Below are 19,921 nucleotides of genomic sequence, written 5' to 3'. Positions count from 1 at the left end.
CGGGGAAGCACCCCCCGGCTAATGAGGCGGGGGCACAATTAGCGCGGGGCGCTGCGGGGACCCGCGGCCCGGCTGCAGGGGATGGGGACCCCGCCCGTGCGTGCGGGCACCGCGGGCGGCCCCGGGGGCTGCGCGGGCGCTGCCGCGGCCAAAACCTGCCCGGGCGGGACTGGAGCCCAATTAAAACCAGCTTTGATTGCAAAGAAACGCCGGGATCACAGTTTGCAGCGAGGCCTTGGCGCTCGCCAGGGAGAGTCCCGGCCCCCACGCCGGGACGCGGCGGCGGATGCAGGAGAGCCTGGAGAAATGGATTTAGTACAAGTGTTTATTGTCTTTTCTCCAAAGGGCAGATACAAACGAGGCCGGACTCCCAGGCGGAGTTCTCATGAGGTTAGTTCACATGCGTTCCCAACCAGCTCCTCTACCAGTACCGTTACATCGGAAGGTTAAAAGCCAAAAAACAAACAAACAAACAATAATATAAAAAAGTCACCCGGACGTTTCCAACAGTAAGGAATGCTAGCCAGGTGGGCTGATGGCGTTAGGGGCCCGAAGGGTTTGTCCAAGTTCTCTTTAAAAGACAGGGAGGGAGTCACTGCTACCGAGTCAAGTCCCCCTTGTGAGCCACGGGGACAGCCTGGCACCCCCGGGTCTGCCAGTGGCTTTGGCCAAAGCAGGGAGGAAGGGAGGGATGGGGAAACCCACCCCCCAACACCACAGGAGGCAGCTGCTAATTGCAATCAGAGAGGGAAAGGCTTTGCCCCGTGAGCCACAGCCACGGCTGTGAGGGGCAAACCCAGCCCTGGCTGAGCCCCTGCTGCGGTGCTGAGCAGGGTGGGTGGGGAGAGAGGGACTAGGAGGGAGAGAGAGCAGGAAAACCCCCTGGGCTGGGAGGCTGGGTCCATCCTGGGGTGGCAGGACAGAGCAGGGGTTCTCCCTGCCCGTGGCCAGAGAGGAGCTGCTGTGGGGAAGGGGCTTCAGCCCGTGTGCCCCCGAGGCACAAAGGAGCCGGTTCTGCTCGTGCCAGTTGCCCCTGGCTCCTTGGAACCCCTGCAGTGCCGGGCAGGACCGTGCCCTTCTCTGCCCCAAGGACACCCCAGCAGTCCCTACCCCTCTCCCAGGGGGTTTGTGGCAACCCCAGGGCTGTCCTGCAGGCAGAGGGGAGCCTGCCCCAGCCCACGCTGCTGCCCCAGGGAGCCAAATTGCCAAAAAGAACCTAAAATCCAGCCAGAAACCTGCTACCAACACGCACCGCAGTAAACCCACGCTGGGACAGAGGCAACAAGTCAAACCCTGCCTCTGCCCGGCGCAGAACTTGTAAAACCCAGGAGCAAAGCAAAGGAAAACCAGGAAGGTCAAAAACATCCCTAATTCTACAGTCCCCTCCGGCCCGGGGGCAGCGAGGGGGGCACGGGGAGCCGGGTCTGCCCATCAGGAGCAGAGGTGTCACCCTTGGGGAGTGACAAAGCCACCGGCAGGCGCCGGGAAGGGTCTGGGATCACTAGTGGTTGGTTCTGCATTGCTACGGGAGCCGCAGCCCCGGAACGGCCCCCGAGGGGCTGGTCGCGGGGGGCAGCCCGTGGTCCCGGGGGGAGCTGCAGAAGGCTCCTCTCCACGGCGTGAAACATCCCGAGCTGGTGCGGGTGGAGAGAGGAGAAGCCGACACGGGGGAGGGAGGGTTATGAAGCATCTCCGGTCTTCCCGGTGCACCCGCAGCCCGGCTGGAATTCGGCCCCGGAGCCGCCCTAAGGCAGGAAGACTTGAGGCTGAGCAGGAGCCACCGAGGGGGAGAGGAGGGTGCGCAGATCATTGGGGGAGGGACACGGGGCTCCCCACCGCCGGGGCTCGTCCTCTGGGCTTCCCACCGCCTCTTTTCCAGGTGTCTTTGGTTTCCAGGTCGGAAACACCGGGCGGTGTTTTCTCCTCCCACGAGCCGCTCGGGGCGGGCGCCTTAGGCGGGGAACTCGGCGCCCTGGTGCCTGATCTGCTCATCCGTGACCGACAGGTAGGTGGCCCGCATGCTCGGGGAGTACTGCGGGGAGAGGAGAAGGGGGTCAGCACAGCCCCAGCCCCTGCCCACCCGTCCCTGGTGCCAGAGAAAGCCTGAGGAGGGAGAGGGAAGATCACTTCCCAGGTGTATTAAATACCAATTAATCTGGCGTGGGTGAGGGGGCCAAATCCACCACAGCTGGGTCTCTCCAGCTTCTTTGAGGGCTGGAAGAGACACTCTCCCCCTCCCCAAATCAAGACACTTCCAGTGGCACAGACTCTGCTTGGCCCCTTCCTGCACTGCTGGGACATCGGGCAGCTTTGTCCTGCACCTCCCTGTGCCACCCTGGCAGCTGATTCAGCCCCAAGCTCCGAATCTGGATGTATCTGATCCCAAGAGAGACTCCCAAAGGGGCTTACGCTGGGACACATCCCAAGGAGCTCACACTGGGCCCCTCACTGCACCAGGAATGGGGCAGGAATGTCAGGGATCAAGCCCTCCAGCCCCCTTCACTCCACCAACATTGCAAAATTCAATTTCTCCAGCATTTTGAGGTTGGGTGGGGGGACCTGGCCAGGCATTCATGAAGATTATTCCCAGTTTGTTATTGTGGACTGACAAAGTCCTTCCTTAGGGATCTGAATTGTGGTTAAATTAGACCATTCAGGGCTGAGAGAAGTGCTCAAATTAATCCCCCTCATTCACCCCCACCCAATCAAGGAAGAGCCTTGCCAGCTGCCGAGTCTGGGCAATCCGATTACAGCCTCCTGCAGCTCCAACACTTTCACCTGATGGCAAAAATCTTCCCAGGAAGAGGTAAGGACAGTGTCCCTGCCACAGCAGCATGCCCAGACCCGTGTCCCCAGCCCCACCCTGGTGCCACCACCATGAGGGAGGAGCCAGGGGGACATCACTGCTTTGGATAGAGGCACCGAAGCCAATTCAATGCTGCCAGAAAGGGAAAGGGGGTAAAACACACCGAGGAGGAGATGGAGATGAGGACCATTCCCACTCTCAAGGCACAGGAGCTGCAAATCCTCTTGTAACTCGGCCACGCTAGGGACAAAATGTGGTCCCGTCCCTCCCACGCCCTCCAAGCTCTCCCCAAAAGCAAAACCAGCCCCACGGGAAAGGGAATGCAGGGAGGCAGAGGGGAGGAGGGTGAGGAGGGAGAAGGAAGCAGCTGAACTTACTCTTGATGGGCAACTTAGCTCCAAAATAAATGATGCAAAAAGAAAATAAATAAAAGTAAACAAATAAAAAGAAAAGCAGGCGTTAACAGGCAGAGTGGGTTGAACAAACAGCAGGGAAATGTAAACATGCCCGGGTGACTGGGACAAGCACCCTTTGAAAGTCAGAATAAATAAGAATTAAAGCAGAGAAGAGCAGCTGAAGGGACTATTTTGGTCTCCTCCAAGCACGTGGCTGGTGCCCTCTCTCCCTGCAGCCCAGCTGGGAACTGGGTTAGTGAGACGGGCAGGAGATGTGCTCGAAGATCGGGCATGTCCTCTGCAAGGGCAGGAGGAGGGGGCCAAGCTCCCCCATCCCCACCCCAGCAGCCCTCGTGGGTGCCCAGGCTGAGCAGCCTTCTGACAAACAGAGGGGCTCCTGGCCCCACAGCTAGCCCTCCCCTGGCCCACGGGGTGTGTCACAAGAAGGATTTGGCCTCAGCTGCCCACCGTACCGTGGGGGGAGGAGACCCTCTGCCGATCAGGGGGACGTTCTCGTAGCGGGGGTTTCCACCAAAGAGCACAGCTTGGTTCCTGGGAGGGGGGAAGCACAGAGACCCCCACCATCACCCTGTGTCCCCAACACCGGGTGACGCTCCATCCCCGAGGTGGGGGGGGACCCAAGGCCAAGGGAATGGGGGGCTGGGTCTCACATGTACTCAGAGACAGGGGCGTTGGAGATGGTCTGGGCTGGGGGGTGCAGGCTGCTCTGGCTGCCCAGGCTGCTGCTGTAGCTGCAGAAGCTGCGGAGCTGCCCCCGGGCTGGGTGGTGGGCGGCGATGCGCCGAGCCTGAGGGTTGAAGGGATCCTCCTCGTCCATGTCGTCGTAGTCACGGTCCCTGCAGGGGAGAAGGAAGGTCAGGGGAGGGGATTCTCCCCCTCTACTCCACTCTGGTGAGAGGCCCTTCCAGTGATGTGGTCCACTTCTGGGGTCCCCAGCACAAGAAGGATGTGGAGCTGTTGGAGGGAGTCCAGAGGAGGCCACGGAAATGATCCGAGGGCTGGAGCAGCTCTGCTCTGGAGACAGGCTGGGAGAGCTGGGGTGTTCAGCCTGGAGAAGAGAAGGCTCCAGGGAGACCTTAGAGCACCTTCCAGTGCCTGAAGGGGCTCCAGGAAAGATGGGGAGGGGTTTGGGACAAGGGCAGGGAGGGAGAGGATGAGGAGGAATGGTTTTAAACTAGAAGAAGGGAGATTTAGGTTGGACATTAGGATGAAATTCTCCACTATGAGGGTGGTGAGACTCTGTCCCAGGTTGCCCAGAGAAGCTGTGGCTGCGCCATCCCTGGCAGTGTTGAAGGGCAGGTTGGATGGGGCTTGGAGCAACCTGGGCTGGTGGGAGGTGTCCCTGCCCATGCAGCGGGGTTGGAACTAGATGATCTTCAAGGCCCCTTCCAAGCCAAACCATTCCATGATTCTATGAAGACACCAGTCCTCACCCCCCCCCGGCCCCAAAGGCAGTGCCACAGCCCCGTGCCCCCCCAGGTGAAGGCAGGGGGACTGTGTGGGCAGGAGCTCTGGGCAGACAGACCCACCTGCCCGCCAAGTGCTTCCAGGCACGTGGTGTGGCACAGATGATGGCAGAGAAGGAGGCGGCCACCAGCAGGGAGAAGAGGACCAGGTAGAGCAAACCCTCCACCCCGTCGTAGCAGATGCCAATGAGGGCATCCAGGTAGTCCTGCAGCAGGAGATGGGATGGGGCAGGGCTGGCAGCAGGATGGGGGGGCGACCCCAGGAGCTGCACACCCCCATCCTGGGACCCCCCTCACCTTGTGCAGCCCCCGGCAGTCCAGCATGGCCGTGAGCTGATGCAGGCTGGTCTCTGAGGAGTTGAGGAGCTGCTGGACTCCCAGCAGGTCTTTCTGCAGGAGATGGGGGGGTGAGAGAAGACCTGGGCAGGATGGGGAGCAGAGGAGGGACACAGAGCCCTGGCCTCCCTCACCCTGTACCTCAGCTGCTGGAAAGTGGGGCAGTGCAAACTGTATCAGGCCCTGGGTCTGGATCTGCATGGTGGTGAGTGAGCGCTGGAAGACGGTGAGAACCTGCAAGGAGGGAGCAGTCATGGAGCTGCCTGGGGCCACCCCCCCACCGCACACAAAGCTGGGTGTGCTGCCCCCCATACCTGCTGGAAAGGGTTGCTCAGGCTCTGGTCACAATACAGGTAATAGTGAACCACCTCTGCAAAGCAAATGGGAGACATTGGTGTGAGCAGACGGGGGGCAGAGAGCAGCACAGGGAGAGGGGAGGCAACACAGCAGCGGAGAGCTCCAGATCCCCCCAAACCCTGCAGCAGGTTTTGGGGGTTCCTGGGGGTCCCCGCCCCCAGCTTGTCCCCACGCCATACCCTGGGGCCAGCCCTTACCTGCGCTGATCTCACTGTCTGTCTGGTTCATGATGAACTTGTCCGGGGCCACGCAGAAGTCGCTGGTGCCCTGAGGGGACAAGAGGGAGAAGGTTGGGGCTGGGAAGGAGGTGACGGGGGGCACGGCCAGTACCACCCCCACTCACCACCGCCGCCGCCGTGTCCAGGGCCACGGAGGCCCAGCTGAAGATAAGGGTGAGCAGCCCACAGCACAGCATCCTGCAGGGAGAGGGGGGCAGCAGCTGCGGGCTCCGGCTCTGCCTCCCGGGAGGCTCCGGCACTGCCGAGCCCGGCCACGGGATACTCACATGGTGAGGAGGCAGCGGGAGCGCTTGGCCAGCCCCAGGCACGCCAGGAGGCAGACAGTGAGGATGAGGATGAAGAAGAGGAGATAAGCCAACCACCTGGGTGAGAAGGAAGGCTCCATCAGGTGTGTCCCCCCCTCCCCGGGTCCCGCCGGGAGGGGCAGGGGTGCCGCGCTCACCGGTAATACTCGACGTAGGCGACGTGCCCGGCCAGCGCGGTGAGGTCGGCGCTGGCCCCTCGCCAGATGGGCAGCCCCGAGAGCTGCAGGACGATGTTGCCTGCCAGCTGCTGCATGAACTTGAGGGTCTGCAGGTAGTCCCCCCGCCTGGCCAGGAGTTCATTCAGCTGCACCAGGTGCTGCTCCAAGCCCACCTGCATCTGCAGCGTGGTGCCGGCCACCTGGGGACGGGTGGGATGATCAGCCCTGCTGGGCTGGCACTTGGGGCTTCCCCACGGTCAGCCCCACACCCAGCAGAGCCATTTGCCCCAGAGGAGGACCATGAAGATGACCTCAGGGCTGGAGAAGCCCTGCTCTGGAGGCAGGTTGAGAGAGTTGGGTTTGTTCAGTCTGGAGAAGAGAAGGTTCTGGGGAGACCTTAGAGCACCTTCCAGTGCCTGAAGGGGCTCCAGGAAAGCTGGAGAGGGGCCTGGGACAAGGGCAGGGAGCGACAGGATGAGGGGGAATGGTTTTAAACTAGAAGAGGGGAGATTTAGGTTGAACATTAGGAAGAAATTCTTTATGATAAAGGTGGTGAGACCCTGGCCCAGGTTGCCCAGGGAAGCTGTTGCTGCCTCATCCCTGCAAGTTCTCAAGGGCAGGTTGGATGGAGCTTGGAGCAACCTGGTCTAGTTGAAGATGGCCCTGCTCTCTGCAGGGGGGTTGGAACTAGATGATCTTTAAGGGCCCTTCTGACCCAAATCGGTCTGGAATTCTATGATCCACGTGAAGCCGACCCTCCGGGAGAGCAGCCCCACATCAACCCCCCCGCGCTTGAGCTGCATCCACCCCTGGGGCGGCCCCGCTGTGGCCCCCCCAGCCATTCTCGGCCACAAAGGCCCCATTCTGCAGGGTGAGGTCACCCTCCCGCGCTCAGCGGGGCCGCCCTGGGGCTTGGCCAGCAAGCACAGGATGCCCAGGCCCCTCCAGCTGGAGGCTCCCATGGTGCTTTAACCAAACCCGAGATGGGGGGGGTCGATGTGACCCTGGGGGACATGGAGGAGATCGGATGGGGGGACCCTGCCCTGTGGCCCTACCAGCGAGTCCATGCCGGTCAGGGTGTGGTTGGCGTGGTCCAGGGCATAGAGCAGCTGGTAGACCCCGTCATTGGTCTCGCTGTTCCCGTAGAAGCCGATGCCGACGGCCACACTGTGGGCAGAGAGGGGTCCCCCTGTTAGAGGGGTTGCGGGAGATGCTCACCCAAACATGGGTGCCTTGCCTCGGGACCAGGGAGGATGTGGGTACCCCCTGCTCCTGGCAAGGCCCAAGCAGGGACAGCAGGGGGATGTGGACCTGCTCCCTGCTGTGCCCGCGGGGCTGGGGGACACACAAGCCCAGAGCTGGTCCATCGGTTGGATGTGGTGGGTTTGAAGCTCCTGCCAAACCCCAAGAGACTGAGGGCAGAGGGGCTGGGCAAAGCAGACAGGGGGAATCCACGGGAAGGGATTCCTGAATAAACTTGCTCCTGGGCTCAGCCCCAGGGGGGGTGGCAGGCAGTGGGGCTGGGGGCTGTGCCATGGCTGCCCAGGCCCCCTGGTGAGCTCACCACAGGCACTTTGGTGCTCCCTGGAATCTGATGTGCCAGTGAGCAATGCCAGGCTGGAGGTGGGAGCCAGCTCTGAGGAGGGATGTGTCCCTGCCCTGGCCAGACAGACACATGCTGGCACGTGGCCGGCACGTGGTGCCCCCCCGTCCCGCGCAGCAGGCGCTGATGAAAGACACCGGCACATTGGCCACGGTTTGGCCTTTAACAGCTGCAAACTGGGGGGGTTTCAGAGCCCCTGGGGAGCTGCAGGATGAAGCCTTGCTGCCTGCTGGTGGGTGCCCTGAGGCTGGAGCAGCAGGAGGATCCCGGGGGGGAACACACCAAGCTCATTAGTGCCATTTCCCAGCTCTGTCCAACGCCTGCAGGCACCACTTCCCTCTGCCCAGGAAAAACCAGCCCCTTTGTCTGGTGAGTGGGTCGTGGCTGGGCAGCCAAAGGGCCCCGTGTCCCATGCCAGGTCTGCTGGGAGACACACGGGTGGCTGGCAGGGGTCCTCCTGAGAAGGGCTTGGGAAGCCACCAGAGTGCTGCCGGGCGAAGCAGTGCCCCCTCATTTAATTGCTCCGGCCACAATTAACGCTGGGCACGTGGGACCTGCCAGCTGGGTCACGCTGCCACCCACCATCTGCTCCGGGCTGGGATTAGCGACCCGGCTCCCATCCCACCCGGGATTAGCTGGGAAGGAGGCATGGCCATGGTGGGGACAGGGACAGGGCTGGCCTGCGGCCGGTCCCCAGGGCTGCCCCAGCATTGGTGGCTGTGCCTAAGAAGGAAGGGATGGACTATATTTAATTGCACAGACCTAATTAAAGTGATTAATGGTGGGAGCACAGAGCCCCCTTGGTGATGGAGGGACAGCCCCGTGTCCCCATCCCAGTCCTCACCAGCAGATGAGCCCGGCAGTGACAGCCATCCAGGTGACACAGCAGGAGTGGGGTCGCTTCCTCTCGGGCTCCTGGTGCCTCTTGCAGCAGCACAAGCAGATCAGGTAGACGGTGAGGAAGAGGAGGTTGAGGCCGAGGCAGACAGCAGCCACCAAGCCCAGGAAAAGCAGCGACTGGGAAGAAGAGAGGGGACAGTCAGCACCCACAGCCGTCACGTGCCAGCAGGGAGCAGGATGCAGCCACATCCAGTGCCCCACGGGACTGTCACACGGGGAGGCGGGGGGAAGAGAAAGCATCCCCATCCCTGTCTCCACGCAGGGCCATCAAGCTGTAGGTTGCAGAGCAGCCCCCTCCCCATTTAGGGATCATGGTGGTCTGTGCCCTGGGAATTCCAGAGGGTGAAGTGAGTGCCAGAAGGGGGTGACCCCACTTTGCCTCCCCACCCTTTGTTTAGGGGTCGTGGCAGTCCACATCCTGGGAGACAGGGCTACATGAGCCAAGTGACCCTCCTTTGCCTCTCCACTCATTGAGGAGTCACAGTGGTCCCCATGCTGTGATCTGGGGGGCTGCATAGATCCGGCGATCCCCTTTTGCCCCTCCCCTCATTTAGGGGTCCCGGCAGCCCCTGTCCCGGGATGCTGAGGGCCTGCAGTGGGTGCAAAGGTGGAGGAGGACCCCCCTTTACCGAAAACTCTCCCCATTCCGGGGTCACGGCAGTCCGTGCCCTCGGATGCGGGGGTGTTGCATGAACTGGGTACAAAGGCGAGGGGTGACCCTCCCCCCCACCTTGGCATCCCCCGAGGGGCGGGGGCGCTCGGGCAGAGCGGGAGGGGCACCGGGAAGAAGGGCGCTTTGTGAGGAGCCGCTGCCGGGCGGCGCAGGGACCACCCGCTCCGCGGGGACACCCGGTCCCCCTCTCCCCGCGCGGAGGGTCCCCCCTGCTCGGAGAAAGGGGAGGTCGGTGACCCCGCGAAGCGAAAGGGGAGGGGTCCCGGAGGTCGGTACCTGCTGGTAGTCGGGGTCCCGCGGTCGGAAAGCGGCGGGGACGGGCTGGAGGCGGAGGCCGCGGTGGGGCAGCCCGTGCAGCCAGGCAGCCCACCAGGGCGGAAGGTAAGAGGCGCGGGCGGACAGCATGGCGGGGGGCGAGCGATGGCGGGGGGCGAGCGGCCACGCCGCGGGGCGATGCCCGGCAGGCCCCGCCCCTGGACACGCCCCCCGCACCGGGCACGCCCCCCGGCCTGACCACGCCCCCTCCCATAGAGGCGCCTTCGCGCGCGCCCTGGACACGCCCCCTCCCGCTCGCCCCGCCCCCCGCGGGCTCAGAGCAGCCCCAACACGGACCTGACCCCGATCCCCCCGTGGAGCCCCTCGCCTTGTGTCCCCCCCGCTGTGGGCACATCCCACCTTGTCCCCTCCCCACTGTAGGGACATCCCACCTTGTCCCCTCCCCCTACAGGGCCACCGCACCTTGTCCCCCCGCTTTCAGGGTCACCCCCCCCTCACCCCCAAGCCCTTTCCCACCACATCCACCCCCAAGAAGAGCTGGTGGGAAAAAGGGACACAAGTGACGTGGAGAGGGACAACTCCAGTTTATTAGTTATTGTAACAAAGTCGGGGAAATCCTCTGGCTCATTTCAGCTCCTTCACGGCCAAACCTGGGGAGAAAGACACAGTTCCATGGTTGGAAAAGATCCCGTTGGGAAAAAGACCCCAGAGCTCTGCCGGCCTGGCCAGGGGGACCAGCGGCTCCGGCTGGGTGGGCAGAGCAATGAAAACGGTCCCCCGAGTTTAACCCCTGTATCCAGGACATCCCAAAATACCTGGAGGCAGGGATTGCTTCAGCTTTTCTGCCTTTTCCTTGTCTGTGATCACCAGGGTGTACAGGTACCGGCTGCAGCGAACCTTGAACTTCACGTTGTCTTTGTTCTTCTTGATCTTGACAGCTGTGGGACGAAGGATCAATCATCCCACTCAAGTTCCTCCCCGGAATTCCAACACTAAATAACGATGGAAGCTTCCCAGCTTTTTATTTAGACCCCTAAAAATGTCATTCCACACTCACACTTGGCGTCCTTCCTCCTGGCTGTCAGCAGAAAGTCTTTGATCTCCTCAATTTTGCGAGGCTGGAATGGAAAAGGGACACTCAGCGCAGGGAGAACGGCTGGAAAATCCTGCAATGGCTCCTTCCATCAGCATCCCAGGATCGCTGCTCCCACGGCCAGGACCCGCCCCCCCGCCCCAAGGCCGCGTTCCTCCCCACAGCCGGGTCAGGGGGAGCCCCTCCGCGCTCAGCAGGTACCCCCAGGCACGCCAAGGACCCTCACCCTGCCCCAGACCAGACAAGGCATGGACCCCCCAACCTTCCCTCACGGCCAAGAGGGGACCCGCCCATCCCGCCGGGCTGCCTGGACAACCCCAGCCCCGAGGGGCGAGGCCAGGCCCGTGCGCACCCCCCGCCCCAGCGCCCCCTCCTCACCATGGCTGCGGCCCCTGCTCGGCGCTCTCCAACCTGCGACAGAAACAACCCAAGATGGCGGCGGCGCAGCCCCACGGCCGGACAACGGCCGCCGCCGCCGGCCTCCCCCGCGCCCGCCCCGCACCAACCGCCCGCTGTCGGGTCACCCCACGTCCCTTCTGCTCCCCAGGCCCGCCCCGGAGCCGCCCAGCCCCGCGCGGCCGCGGATGACGGCGGATCCCGCCGCCCCCCCCCCCCCGTCCGGTACCCACAGCGGCTCCCTCAACGCACAGACCGGAACTAAAGCGAAGTTCCGCATCCGGGCCTTCCCCCCCTCCCTCCTCCCCTGGGTACGGCTCGCGCGGGGGGACAAACTAAACAGTCGCAGCGCTCGTGGCTGTCGCGGCCCCCTGCGATGAGTTGGCGGGGTCTCAGCCCTCGCTTTGCGGATCCTGGAGGGTATGCAGAGGCCTCCGGGCACCCGGGGGTTCCGCGACCCTTCCTTGAGCCGCCGCAGAGCAGCACGGTCGCTTGGGCGGGTTGTTTGCAGCCTTCCGAGCCCCAGCAGCTCTCGGGGGAGGGTCCGGAGTGAGGACGCAGCCCTGCTCCCGGACCCCCCAACCCTCGAGAGGTGCTGAGGCCCGACGGCTCGAGTAGGGTTGTAATGGAGCAGCTTTGCCACAAGAGAGAGCTTCAGCCACGCTCAAAACCCCAAAGCCGCCCCAAATCCCGGCAAGAATCCTTGGGGGAGCGTGACGGGGGTGAGGGACCTCCTCCTGTCCTTGTCCCCATCCTGCTGAGCCCCACGGCTGGCGTTTTGGGATGTCCCCATCGTCCCAGCCCAATGAAGGGGTCCCTGTCCCCCCCCCCAAGCAGCACTGCTCCCTCTCCTCCCTGGGAACGGAATCGCTTTGACTTTATTAATATTACTTAAAGCCGAATGGGTGAATTAATCAACAAACATAATTCATGAGAGTCTTTAGCTCCTCAAAGACGGAGCTTTTTACCACCCGCTTGAAATTTAAAAAAAAAAAAAAAAAGGAAAAAAAATAAATTCCCACCCCATTCCGAACCGGCGGCTTTTAGAGCACATCAAACACTTTTCCTGCTGCCTCCCCCCGGCCCGGCTGCTCAGCCTGATGAAATTCAATTAACAGCCTCGATTCACCCCCCGGCTACCGGCGGGAGGTTAAAAAATCCTTCTGGTTCTGCTTGGGAAGCGCCGCGCCAGGAACGCCGGGGGGGGGCAACACGAGGCTGGGGAACAGCTGGGTGAGGAGCCTTCCTCCTCATCCCCCTCATCCTCGTCATCCTCCTCATGCTTGTCCTCTTCGTCAGCCTCCTTTTCCTCTTCATCTTCATCCTTCTTCTCATCCTCCTCATCTTCCTTCTCCTCTTCCTTATCATCTTCATCCTTATCTTCCTCCTCCTCCTTCTTCTTCTGTTACTTCTCCTCATCCTCATGATCCTCATTCTTCTTTTCCTCCTTCTGATTCTCTTCCTCCTCTTCATCTCATCTTCCTCCTCTCCTCCTCATCTTTCTCTTCTTCCTCATCCTCCTTCTCCAGCAGCTCCAGAAGGCCCAATCCCAGTGGACCTGCTGTCCACTTCCAGCCCCAAGGTGTGGGTGGTTTCCATCTCCTCTTCCTCAGGGACATGACCATTCTCTGCTCATGGACGTCATGAAACACCCCCAGATGTTTGCTCCATGCAGCAAAAAAAAGGGAAAACCTATTTCTGGGTCCCCAGGATGGTTGGAGCTCGTCCTCAGGGCTGGGATGTGCAGGGCTGGGATGTGCCTTACACTGGCACAGGCATCCACCATCCAGTGTTTCGTTCTCCCGAATCTCAGGTCCCTCTTCCCGGTGCAAGCACGTTTGTGCGGGCAGGCAGTGGAGGTGGGAGCTGGTAGAGTTAATAGGAGACATGAAAGGACACGTTCCCCAGGAGATTTCCCCATTCAGGGAACTAACTGCAACAGAAATTGATTTTTTTCCCCGTTTCCTGGAGTTTCTCCCCCCAGCGTGGAGCAGAAGGGCCTGGAATCACCATTCCCTGCTCTGGAGCTCGAGTGCAATTTGCTGGATGTGCTTATTAATAACAGGGACAGAAAACTCTTCCCAATCCCTCAGTATTATCTTTCCTTTCCCCCCTCCACTCTCATTCTTTCCTCCTTTCTGGGTTTTTAAAGCCCAGGGATCTGCTGAGAGCTGATCCATCCCTTCCTCACAGCAGCTTCCGTGCCCTCACGTTCATCACTCTGGCTCTTCAGGAGCACACCAGGCCTCCTGGACCACTTGAGGGGGGGGGGGAATAAAACCCATTTGGAGGCGAGATCACATTTTCTCCATCTCTTCCCCTTTTGTTCTTTATTTGCAGAGGACAAAGGCAGGCACAGGCTCGAGGTGGGGAACAGGCAGTGGAGGCAGATTAATTCCAAAGAAACAAAACATCCTGTTTTCATGGAAAATACCCTGAAAAGAGGAGAGAAAATTTGAGGAGTGGGGGATACAGAGCTGGGGAAAAAGCCCAGGGGCGGGGAAGGTCACGTTCAGCAGCAGCACCGTGGTGTGGCTGGAGCAGGGAAAAGGAGGATAAACGCAGCTGGAAGTTTTCCCGCAGGCATCAGGAACCGTTTGAAGCTCTTGAATATATATATTTTTGTTAATTAGTGCTGGGCTGGGCCAGATCCCGCAGCCACGTGGGAGCCGGGATCAGCATCTGGCCCTGGAGCTGCTCCGGCTGTTCCAGGGGGTTGGGAGAGGCCAGAGCTGAGGATTTTGGGGCACTGCAGCAACAAAACAATTTAATCCTCGGGTCCCCCATCTCCTGCCACGCTCACCATTCTTCCCCCCCCTAAAAAAAAAAGCCAAGCGATGCAGGGGTCCCAGACCAGGAGCCCAGAGGGTGCTGGTGGCCGTGGGACACAGACCGTGCAGGTGGGTGACACCGATGGGTGACACCAGCAGTGGCACCGCCAGGGCAGCCCGCCTGGCTCCCCACCACCCCGCCCAGCTCCAGCCGAATTTGGTGTCATCCTGCAGAGGAAGATTATGGTAATTTTCCTCCCCCCTTCCGCATAATTTTCCGACTGGGCTGCAGCAGAGGCTGTGCGGAGAGGCTGGCTGATGGGAATGTCAGCTGCGATTCGATTATCTCCCCCGCCTGCCTCCCCTTTTTTTTTTTGTTTAATTTTTTTTTTTCCTTGCAAAACCTTCATCAAAATATGTAGATCTAATTAGGACAATTACAGCGCCAGGGCAGCTGAAATCCGCCCAGCGCTGCACCGCGACTTAGCGCCTCGGCTGAGCCGCCGGCAAGGGGGGGGCCCGGGCTTTTTTTTTGCCGGGGTTATGGGGTTTTTTGCTCTGCAGGAGGAGTGGATGGGGTCCCCAGGCACTCGCCCAGGGCTCACGCCGGGGTGACACCGGCCTTGGGGTGCAGAGCCGCAAGGGGTGGGGTGGAAGTGGCCTCAGGTGTGTCCCCGCGGCTTGCACCACCAGCCGGGGACGTGGCAGAGCAGCGCTGGGGGGGTCCTGCCGTGGGACCCAGGGGCTGCATCTGCCGGTGACACGTCTGTGTCGCACCTCCCGGCTGTCACGAGCTGGAGGGGTCTCAGCACCTTGCTGGGGGCAGCTGTCACCCCTGCTCCCGGCACACCTTGTCCCCAGGGGTGCCCGTGGTGCAGCTCCGCGAGTAGGGACCCCCCCCTGAGCCTGCAGCTCCCGGAGCCTCATTGGCATTCAGTCCCCGCGCGGTGGCAGCTGCCTGGATGGCAGCGGAGTGACAGCGGGGACAGGTGACGCCAGCCGCGGGGACGGCGGCAGCCGGCGGGGGGGCAGCGAGGGCACAGCTCTGCTCCCACCCGGGACATGCACCGGGAGACCCCCCGGGGGGGCTGGGTGCTCTGAGCCCGCAGCGGGGTGCACCCATGCTCATCTCGGGATGTTCCGACCGGGAGTTGGGGTGTAGCCAGCAGCCGCGCTGCCCCCCTGCCCACCCGCCCCGCACCCCTCAGCCCCCTGCCCACCCTGCACACGCGTCCCCGAGGGTGGTGGGCAGGGGGAGGGGGGCTCGGGACAGACACCGCTGCACCGGCAATTAAGGGAAGTGCAAGTTGCCGGGCCCGGTGATGAATGCAGCCTCCAAAGCCACATGAATATTAAAAACCGACATCGCTCAGACTCCCGGCATGAGGAATCCGGGATGAATCTTGAGATAAATCGCTGGGATCACTTGGCGGCAGCTGCGCTGCCCCCCCCGCCTCCAGAAATCATCTCCCGCCGGGGAGAGGAGCCGGAGCAGGGACCGGCCCGACGCCGGGAATGGCCCCGCGGGGCTCGGCGGTACCGGGATCAAGACAGGGATGCTCTGGGTGCCCGGGGCTCCCTGGGAATAGAAGGCTCCTCGGCTCTGGCTTGTTCTCAGGAACTGGTGACAAATCCCGTTACTCGCCACCATTGCTGTCATCTTTGACGGGCGGGACGTTTGCTTTGCCTCTGCGGGGCTCCCTCCCCGAGGGTGGCATTTGTCACCGCCCCGTTACGGTCACGCGTGCTCGAAGCTCTCCCAGCACCGCATTCCCATTAGCAAGGAGCTCATCCCGCTCCTCCAGCCCTGCCACCAGCAGCCTCGGGCACCGACGGAGAGATCCACCTTCCCAGGAGGGGACCTGCCCTGTCCCCGAGTGCCACCGGCACCGGTTCCCGTTGGCACCAGTTCCCGCCGCGCCTGCCGCCTGTTCCCGATCCGCAGGCAGCAGAGGAGCCGCCGCGGCGTCCCCGGAGCCCCGCGCCCCGGTTGTCTCCTGGCGATGCCATAAATCAGCCCTCGGAAGCCTGGCAGCGCGAGGCGGGGACTGGCAATGTCACCGCGGGCGGGCAGGGCACCAGCATCACCCTGTCACCCCGTGCCGGGGCTGCTTTTTTCCCGGGGGGTTCAGTGGAAGTACGGGCTGTCGGTGCCCCCAACCCTCCTCCTGAGGGGGGGTCCCCAGCCCCTCTCCAAAAGGCTGCCAGAGAAGCCAGGAAATCAGGTGGAAATGGTGAAAGGAGATTAGGGCTGAGCGGAGCAGATTGAATCAGGGGCCATTAACAGATTAAATCATTACCCACAATCAGATCAACGCGCAAATAACATGAATAATAAACGTTGCTCGTGCTGCCAATTGATTTCAACCAGAAGATGAGGGCTGGTGGCTGCCACCAACCATGTGGCCCGAGGACAGCGGTGGCAGCACCCTGCTCACACCGAGGAGCTGCAGCACTTGGGGTGTCCCCATGGGTCTCCAGCCCTCAGGGGGCTGCCACATCCCCTGGGACCTTTGTTTGGGGTCCAGAACAGTCTGGTCCCACCAGCACAGCCGTGCACCCCAAGGTCCCTTCCCCTCTTCTCCCAGTGTTGCTCCTGCTGGGCTTCTCTGGGATGTGGGACCCTAGTCCAGCAGGGCTGGCTGCAGAGAAGGCATCTGCACTCCTCCCAGGAGATGTTCCCAGCTCCGTGGCCTTTCCTTCCCATTCAAATCTCCTGTTGTATTTTCACCTTTGCTGCTCTGTTTCCCCTCCCAGAGAAGGGGAACAGCCCCCACATCCCCACTCCAAAGGGCTCCCAGGGCTGCAGGAGGCAGCGAAAATGTGACAATAAAAGTCTGCAAACAAAGGGCAAATGTCTTTTCTCTCCAACTTATTTCCATACCCTTCCCCAAAACCCCCAAGGAGGTGGGAACAAAGGCCAAGCTGCCCTGTGTGCTATGGGAACGAGGGGCTTTGAGTCCACCTCAGCCACCAGCATACCAATATTCTGCCATCAAAGCCCTTCTTCCCCAAATTCCTCCAGGAAGGCAGAATAAAGTCTGATCTGCTGCAACAACACCCGGGAACAAGCATTATTATGTGGTGTGACAATGTTTGATGAATTCATGTGTGCCTGGGGGAAGGGACTAAGTAGGTGAATAAAGTGCGAATATTCTCTGTGACAATCAATACCCCTTCAATGGAACCATCTCCATGGATGTGACATTTTGACTTTTTTTCTTTGGTTGTACTAACTGGATTTATCTCCCCTTAAAGTGGGAAGAGCAGGGAGGGAAGTGCTGGTGGTGGGATGGAGAGGTGGGGCCATGAAGCTGGGGTGACGGGCTGGAATGATGGGTTTGATAGTCTGGGGTGATGGGTTTGATAGGATGGGGTGATGGAGCCAGTGCCATGAGTCGAGGTGATGTGTTGGGGTGATGGAGCCAGGACAATGGGTTGGGGTGATGATTTTGGGTGATGGAGCCAGGGCAATGATTTGGGTTGATTGTTTTCATGATGGAACCAGGGCAATGGCTCAGGGAGGGGGTTTTGGATGATGAAGCTGGGATGGTGGTTTGGATGGGGTCAGGGCAAGGGGTTGGGGTGGTGGAGAAGGGGCAGTGGGCTTGGGAACGGTGGGGCTGGGTTGATGGGTTGAGTTGACGCAATGATCCATGCAGGCAGGTCTGTGCCAGGGCAAGGAGATGTCCCAGGTGCACCCACCAAGCCTCCGGGATTCCTGTCACATCCCCCCGGCCCCGGAGCTAATGACACATCCCCAGCACGGCCATTTGTTTGTGCTGCTTTCAGACAGACTAATGTTTTTAATGGCACATAATCATTTTTCAGAAGTCATTTGATGCTACTAATCACGGCTGTGATTCGCCACGACGGGATGTGTAACGACGTGAGGAACAGGAAAAATGGCACTTGGATCCCTGGCTCTTCCCGGCCTCATCTATATTTTACCCCATCTCTCTGCCTAATGACACTTAGAGCCATTAATAAATGACTCCTTAGACACTTGCATTTTTTTTTTTTCCTTTCTTCAGTGGACAATAAAATAATTTCATATTAAAATATAGGATTGGGAAAGGCAAGGGGTGGCTTAAGCCTTTCCCTGGCTGCTGGAAGGGAGAGGAGCCAGGGCTCGTTGGGTGGGAAGTCCATAGCAGGCAGCTTTCTCAGCTCATAACTTTTTAGGCTCTTGGTTAAATTAACAAGTGTTTAAAAAAAAAAAAGAAAAAGATAGAATAAAAGATTTTTAAATGAAATTTTATTGCTGCAGCAAGATGATCTTCCTGGCCTGGTGCCCAACATCGTCAGGATGAATTAACGTGCAGTTCCTCACGCTCTGACTCATTTTATTGCTTAATTAAAGGGATGCTGGCATTTTTTTTCCAAAAAATATGCTTTTCCTTACACAACACTTTTCCTCCCCTGGGCCGCTCGAAGCCAAAGATCTCGGGAAGGGAATGAATTGGAGCACTGAGCACAACCTTTGCACTAGCTTCCCTGACTGCCCTTTGAGGCCTGGTAGATGTCACCATGGTGAGAAAATCCCAGGGTTAAGGAGGGTCCAGGAGCTCCAAGCTGTGGGGGAAGAGGAGGAGGATGAGGATGTAGGAGTGGGACCCACCAGGACCCCTCCGTGGGCCCTGGGGTGCTGAGCTGGGGGGTGCAGCACCCTACTCCCTCCAGGTAAGCCCTCCTGGCACATCTTTGGCCAGACTTGTGAGGAAGAGAATTGCTTTTTCTTCCTATCCAATCCCATCCCATGCAATGCCACTCCACCCCACCCCACCCCACCCATCCCATCCGTCACCTCTCCATCCTGCCTGCTCCAGCAGCACGGCAGCTGCTCCTCTCTCCTCTCTCCCGGCACACATCCCACACATTCCTGCCTGGGGACTTGGGCTCTCCTCTCTGGACACCCATGTCCATCCCTGTCCTGCGGTCTCAGCCGCTGAGCTTTCCTTTCCCGAGGGAATAACTCTGCTGGCACCACTGCCCTTTCCGCTTGTCTCACCATATTCCGGCTGCTTTTCCGCACCATCCCACTTCGGGTGGGAATCGGGGTGTGCACACTGGTTGGACGCACCGACTCCTGGTGTCCCGGGAAAGCGAAGGCAGGACGAGCCCTGCAGGGACCTGCCCGGTCATTAACGAGCGGGGACACGGCCGCGCCGCTAACGGAACGGCCGGGGACGGTTCCAGCGCCGCTCAGCACCACAGTTACCGCGGCAGTGTTGGCTCCAGCTCCAGCCTCCTCCTGCGCGGCTCCAGCCCTTCGCCTTCCCTGGGTCGAGGTGCTTTGGCTCTCGCCGACACCTTAATTAGTCTCCAAGGTAATGGCAGGAGCCACGTGCCGAGGCCCACGCAGCGGGGCTGCCGGGGGGAGCGGGGACGGGAGGGGAGGGGCTGGGAAGCGGCTGTGCACGCGTGTGCGGGGTGTTTGTGCGTGTGCGGGGTGTTTGTGCGTGTGCGGGGTGTTTGTGCGTGTGCAGGCGTGTGCACACCTGTGCGTGCCTGGGTGCATGTGTGTCCACTCGTGTCCACGCGTGCGGAGCCAGAGACCAACACCTGAAGCCCAAAGTGAGGAAGGTGGCAGCCGCTGTGCCCCGTGTCCTGCTTGTGTCACACTGGGCTGAGCAGACAAAAGGTGCTAATGAGGCAGAGCACTAATTAAGTGCAGCAGGCTGACAGGAGCCCTGGGCCGGGTGCTGCCTGTCACACCGAGTGGTGGCCGTGGCACAGCCAGGTCCTGAGGAGTCACAACCCAAGGCAGGGCTGAGCTTGGTAAAGCCAAACCCCCCTGTCCCAAAGCAGCCGTGCCACAGCCAGCACAGGGCAGTGCCAGCCCCAGGATGTCCTGGTGCCATCCGGATCCATCATCCTTAGAACCTGAAGCTCTTTTTCCTCTTTTTTTTTTTTTTTTTTTCCCTGCCTCCTACAAAGCAGCAAATCAATGTGATGGTGGCAGGAGCGAGGCCCTTTGCAGTGTGTGTGATTTGCGTGGAGTCATCCTGTCCCCTCTGTCCATCATCCTTAATTAATTCGAATGTAATTATGGATTCTTCTTTCATTACTCATGCCCCTGGGAATGAATAAAGCTTCTCTGTCCCTGCCATGCATTCCTGCCTG

At 60.6% G+C, this 19,921-nt stretch overlaps 2 protein-coding genes across 4 annotated transcripts; both read right to left on the bottom strand.

The window, feature by feature from the left end:
* Positions 1 to 311: 311 nt before the first annotated feature.
* On the bottom strand, positions 312 to 9,725 carry TTYH2 (tweety family member 2). The gene is made up of 14 exons (XM_051635086.1): positions 9,536 to 9,725; positions 8,531 to 8,703; positions 7,139 to 7,250; positions 6,063 to 6,283; positions 5,887 to 5,982; positions 5,725 to 5,797; positions 5,579 to 5,648; positions 5,339 to 5,394; positions 5,166 to 5,258; positions 4,986 to 5,078; positions 4,752 to 4,894; positions 3,873 to 4,058; positions 3,675 to 3,753; positions 312 to 2,032 (listed from the first exon to the last, which is right to left on the bottom strand). The coding sequence occupies exons 1-14, from the start codon at positions 9,662 to 9,664 to the stop codon at positions 1,952 to 1,954; spliced, it is 1,605 nt and encodes a 534-aa protein (XP_051491046.1). The 5' UTR covers positions 9,665 to 9,725; the 3' UTR covers positions 312 to 1,951.
* Positions 9,726 to 10,100: 375 nt separating this feature from the next.
* Positions 10,101 to 11,319, bottom strand: RPL38 (ribosomal protein L38). Of its 3 annotated transcripts, none has more exons than XM_051635202.1 (5): positions 11,254 to 11,319; positions 11,007 to 11,039; positions 10,593 to 10,653; positions 10,351 to 10,473; positions 10,101 to 10,185 (listed from the first exon to the last, which is right to left on the bottom strand). In XM_051635202.1, exons 1-5 carry the CDS (start codon positions 11,302 to 11,304, stop codon positions 10,160 to 10,162), a joined length of 294 nt encoding a protein of 97 aa, XP_051491162.1. In that variant the 5' UTR covers positions 11,305 to 11,319; the 3' UTR covers positions 10,101 to 10,159. The 3 variants fall into 3 exon arrangements, with proteins under 3 accessions (XP_051491162.1, XP_051491163.1, XP_051491164.1); XM_051635203.1 differs by having other exon boundaries at positions 11,281 to 11,319; XM_051635204.1 differs by having other exon boundaries at positions 11,258 to 11,309.
* Positions 11,320 to 19,921: the final 8,602 nt, after the last annotated feature.

This window comes from Apus apus, chromosome 17 (genome assembly GCF_020740795.1).
Source record: "Apus apus isolate bApuApu2 chromosome 17, bApuApu2.pri.cur, whole genome shotgun sequence".
NCBI lineage: Eukaryota > Metazoa > Chordata > Aves > Apodiformes > Apodidae > Apus > Apus apus.
The sequence above is the reverse complement of the archived record's forward strand: the minus strand, read 5'-3'. Positions and strand labels throughout refer to the sequence as shown.

What these genes read in the sequence shown, in the direction of transcription:
- TTYH2 (XM_051635086.1), bottom strand. Translation starts at nt 9,664, where the DNA reads ATGCTGTCCGCCCGCGCCTCTTACCTTCCGCCCTGGTGGGCTGCCTGG. An exon ending in GCCTACGTCGAGTATTACCG is followed by an intron (nt 5,983 to 6,062) that starts GTGAGCGCGGCA and finishes CTTCTCACCCAG; the next exon opens with GTGGTTGGCTTATCTCCTCT. An exon ending in TCCCGCTGCCTCCTCACCAT is followed by an intron (nt 5,798 to 5,886) that starts GTGAGTATCCCG and finishes CTCTCCCTGCAG; the next exon opens with GATGCTGTGCTGTGGGCTGC.
- RPL38 (XM_051635202.1), bottom strand. Translation starts at nt 11,304, where the DNA reads ATGCGGAACTTCGCTTTAGTTCCGGTCTGTGCGTTGAGGGAGCCGCTG. An exon ending in GAGCAGGGGCCGCAGCCATG is followed by an intron (nt 10,654 to 11,006) that starts GTGAGGAGGGGG and finishes TTTCCATTCCAG; the next exon opens with CCTCGCAAAATTGAGGAGAT. An exon ending in CAGGAGGAAGGACGCCAAGT is followed by an intron (nt 10,474 to 10,592) that starts GTGAGTGTGGAA and finishes TTCGTCCCACAG; the next exon opens with CTGTCAAGATCAAGAAGAAC.